Here is a 3,569-nt window from a genome sequence, read left to right as displayed (position 1 = left end):
CAATGGAAACTTTCAAAATCGTTAACATATTTGCAAATTAGTCCCTGGGCTAGCTAGTACTAGATGCAACGATTACAAAAACATAGATATCATTAAAAACGGGGCAAAACACATACCTAATTGCTTGGATTTACTTGGCCCAATAAACAACCCTAGTTTCTTCTCTTTTTCTTCTTCAATTTCGGTTAGCAAAGATGATAATAGACACCATTTTATTATTTAGTTTTTATTTATCTTATGTTATTAACATTTTATTTAATTAACCTTACTTAATAAACATTAAAATCATATATTACATGTCCAATATTGTCCACTCACCATTTTAAAGGTTTAATTACCATTTAACGACTCTTACATTAAGGTTCTATAGCTATTAGATACCTTTAACTATTAGAACTCCATTTTTACTCTTTACGCGATTTAGTCTTTTTTAACAAATTGACCAATCAAACGATAAAATTTCTTAACGAAATTTTCACGCAATCACATTATCATGTTGTAAAAATTAAAATAATAATAAAATAAATATTTTAACCTCGGATTTGTGGTCCCGAAACCACTGTTCCTATTTGACTAAAAATGGGCTGTTACAAGAAGAAAAGAAAAAAACTAAGAAAAATCGACAGTGGCCAATGGCGAAGACACGGTAGGGGCGAGGTGGTGGTTCGACGATGGCAATGGTAAAGGTGTGGTGGTGACGTGGCTGCCGTGTGTGGTAGAGGAGGGGAAGATACTTGAGGAGAGTTGGCTTCAAAGGTGGTGAAAAAAGAAGAAATCAGCCGAAAATAGGTAGAGAAAAAGTGGTAGACGGTAAGAGAGTGGAGGAGAGGAAAAATGAAAGTATTAAAATGAAAATTTGGGTTTAGGGTGAGCTAAGGCTAGCCATGAGTAGTCAAAGGCTCACTTTGGGTAAGTTTGGGGAAAAGGGGAGTAAAAAGTGGATCACGGGTAAAAAGGGGAGTCAAAATGGGCTTTTTGATGGCAAGTTGACTCAAACATAAAGGAAGGAGAATCTCCCCTATTATGGCAATGTTTGGACGAAAAAAGAGGGGTTGACCTTCTATAACGGTCAACAATTGTGGCTAGGAAGAAAAATAAAATAAATGAGAGTGTGAGGGCTCGAACATGGGACCTCTAAGATTTAATTTAACACACTAAACCACTAGGCCATTTTACTCCTTGTGATACAAAAATGAGCAATTTAATAAATAAAATATCGGACATGACAACTCTACCCCCTTAAAATAAATTTTATCCTCGAAATTAACTAGATCCAAATAAGTGAGGGTATTGGCGATGCATCGTCTCTTTGGGTTCCCAAGTGGCTTCGTTATCACCGTGACTCGCTACAAGACTTTCACTAGAGGAATATGCTTCTTCCTCAATTTTTTGACCTTACGGTCCAAAATCTGTACTGGTTCTTCCTCATAAGTCAAATTGGGTCTCACCTCTACCTCATCAATTGGAATCACAAGTGAATGATCAGAACAGTATCTTCTTAATATAGAAACATGGAATACATCATGTATACGATCCAATTCCAGAGGTAACTCTAATTGATAAGCCACTAGTCCAACCCTCTTAAGAACTCTATATGGCCCAATGAACCTCAGACTCAGCTTTCTATTGCTACCAAATCTCAATACTTTCTTCCATGGTGAAACCTTTAAGAAGATTTGATCCCCAAAACTGAACTCAATATCCCTCCGCCGCAAGTCAGCATAAGACTTCTGTCGATCACATACAACTCTTAATCAATCCTGAATCATCTTTACCTCATTATCAGATTCTTGTACCAAATATGTACCCAACACCTTATTTTCCCCCAACTCAGTCCAACATAGAGGTTTACGACATTTGTGACCATACAATGCTTCATAAGGAGCCATTTGGATGCTTGACTAGAAATTGTTACTATATGCAAACTTGACCAATGGCAAGTGTTCCTCCCAACTGCCATTGAAGTCTATCACACAACCCCTCAACATGTCCTCTAAAATCTATATAACCAGTTCAGATTGCCCATCAGACCGTGGATGGAAATCCGTACTAAGATTCAATTGCTCTTCAAAGCCTCATGCAACTTTTTCCAAAATTGAGATGTGAATTGAGGGTCCCAATAAAAAATAATGGATAGTGATACCCCATGAAGCCTTACAATCTCCGAGATATACAACCTTGCCAATCTATGCAGTGAGTAGTCAATACGAACAGGCAAAAAATGGGCGGACTTGGTTAGACAATTTACTTTAACCCAAACTGAATCTTTCTTAGTAGGAGTCAAACGCAGCCCACTAACAAAGTCCATGGTCACGCGCTCTCATTTCTATTGGGGGATCTGTATAGGCTATAACAAACCTGAAGGAAATTGGTATTCAACCTTAACCTGGTGGCATGTCAAACACTTACTTACAAATTCAGTCACATCCTGCTTAAGCCCTAGCCACCAATACAACTCTCTCAAGTCTTGGTATATCTTATTCCCTCCAAGATGTATAGTGTAAGGGATACTATGCGCTTCTTAAAGTATAGACTACTTTAACTTTCGATCATCGGGCATATAATACCTCCCATGAAAACATAGAACTCCTACAAAATTAAGGCTAAATTTGGTAGTCTTACCTTCCGTAGCCTATTTGAGATGAGTTGGGAGAGACTCTTCAGCAGATTGCTTCGATCGAATCTCATCCACTAGGGTAGGCCTTACTTGCAATTCTGCAATTAAACCTTCATCATTAGTCAAACTCAGCTTTGAGAGCATCACCCTCAAATTGGTCATTGACTTCCTACTCAGTGCATCGGCCACCACATTCGCCTTACTTAGATGGTACTCAATGGTGCAATCGTAGTCTTTCAGCAGCTCAATCCACCTCCTTTGTCTTAAGTTCAATTCTTTTTGGGTGAGGAGATACTTTAGTCTCTTGTGATCAGTGTAGATAATACACTTCTCACCAGAAAGGTAACACCTCCAAATCTTGAGGGAAAAAACCACGACAGCAAGTTTAAGGTCATGGGTTGGATAATTTCGTTCGTGGGGCTTAAGTTGTCTAGAGGCATAGGCCACAACCTTATCGTCTTGCACCAATGGATCATTGTACACTACATAATCCTTCTTAAACTCTGATTGAATTAGAATAGGCGCTTGGTTCAATGCAAATTTAAGTTTTTCAAAACTCTTGATGTTATTCAGTCCATTTAAAATGGGAACCTTTTCTCAACAACTTGGTCAATGGAGCTGTAATTTGAGAAACCCCTTCTACAAACCTTCTACAATAACCGGCCAAACCTAAGAAATTTCGAATCTCACTGACATTATTAGGTTGTTTCTAGTCTAGGATTGCCTTTAAAACCACATGTCCCAAAAACATCACTTCATAGAGCCAAAATTTACATTCACTTAGCTTAGTATGCATTAGCTTCTCTTGAAGAATCTGCAGAAGCACTTTCAAGTGTTCATCATGCTCCTCCTCAAACTTGGAATATATCAATATTTCTTTGATAAAAACAATAAAAAAATGATCGAGATAAGGCTGAAAAACTTGATTCATAAGGTCCAGAAAAGCGACTGG

General features: G+C 37.9%; 1 protein-coding gene across 1 annotated transcript; it reads right to left on the bottom strand.

Annotated features, from left to right (window-relative positions):
• Positions 1 to 1,346: 1,346 nt before the first annotated feature.
• LOC108481327 (uncharacterized) lies at positions 1,347 to 2,308 on the bottom strand. Its single transcript, XM_017784475.1, has 3 exons — positions 2,144 to 2,308; positions 1,776 to 1,901; positions 1,347 to 1,730 (listed from the first exon to the last, which is right to left on the bottom strand). Exons 1-3 carry the CDS (start codon positions 2,306 to 2,308, stop codon positions 1,347 to 1,349), a joined length of 675 nt encoding a protein of 224 aa, XP_017639964.1.
• Positions 2,309 to 3,569: the final 1,261 nt, after the last annotated feature.

This window comes from Gossypium arboreum, chromosome 9 (genome assembly GCF_025698485.1).
Source record: "Gossypium arboreum isolate Shixiya-1 chromosome 9, ASM2569848v2, whole genome shotgun sequence".
NCBI lineage: Eukaryota > Viridiplantae > Streptophyta > Magnoliopsida > Malvales > Malvaceae > Gossypium > Gossypium arboreum.
Note: the sequence above shows the minus strand (reverse complement) of the source record. Positions and strands in the feature narration are given on the sequence as shown.

Bases quoted from the DNA above. Each gene is read 5' to 3' on its own strand.
- LOC108481327 (XM_017784475.1), bottom strand. From the start codon at position 2,308: ATGGACTTTGTTAGTGGGCTGCGTTTGACTCCTACTAAGAAAGATTCA. The intron at 1,902-2,143 runs GTATCACTATCC...AACAATTTCTAG, and splicing joins AGATTGTAAGGCTTCATGGG to TCAAGCATCCAAATGGCTCC. The intron at 1,731-1,775 runs GTAAAGATGATT...TGTGATCGACAG, and splicing joins TACAAGAATCTGATAATGAG to AAGTCTTATGCTGACTTGCG.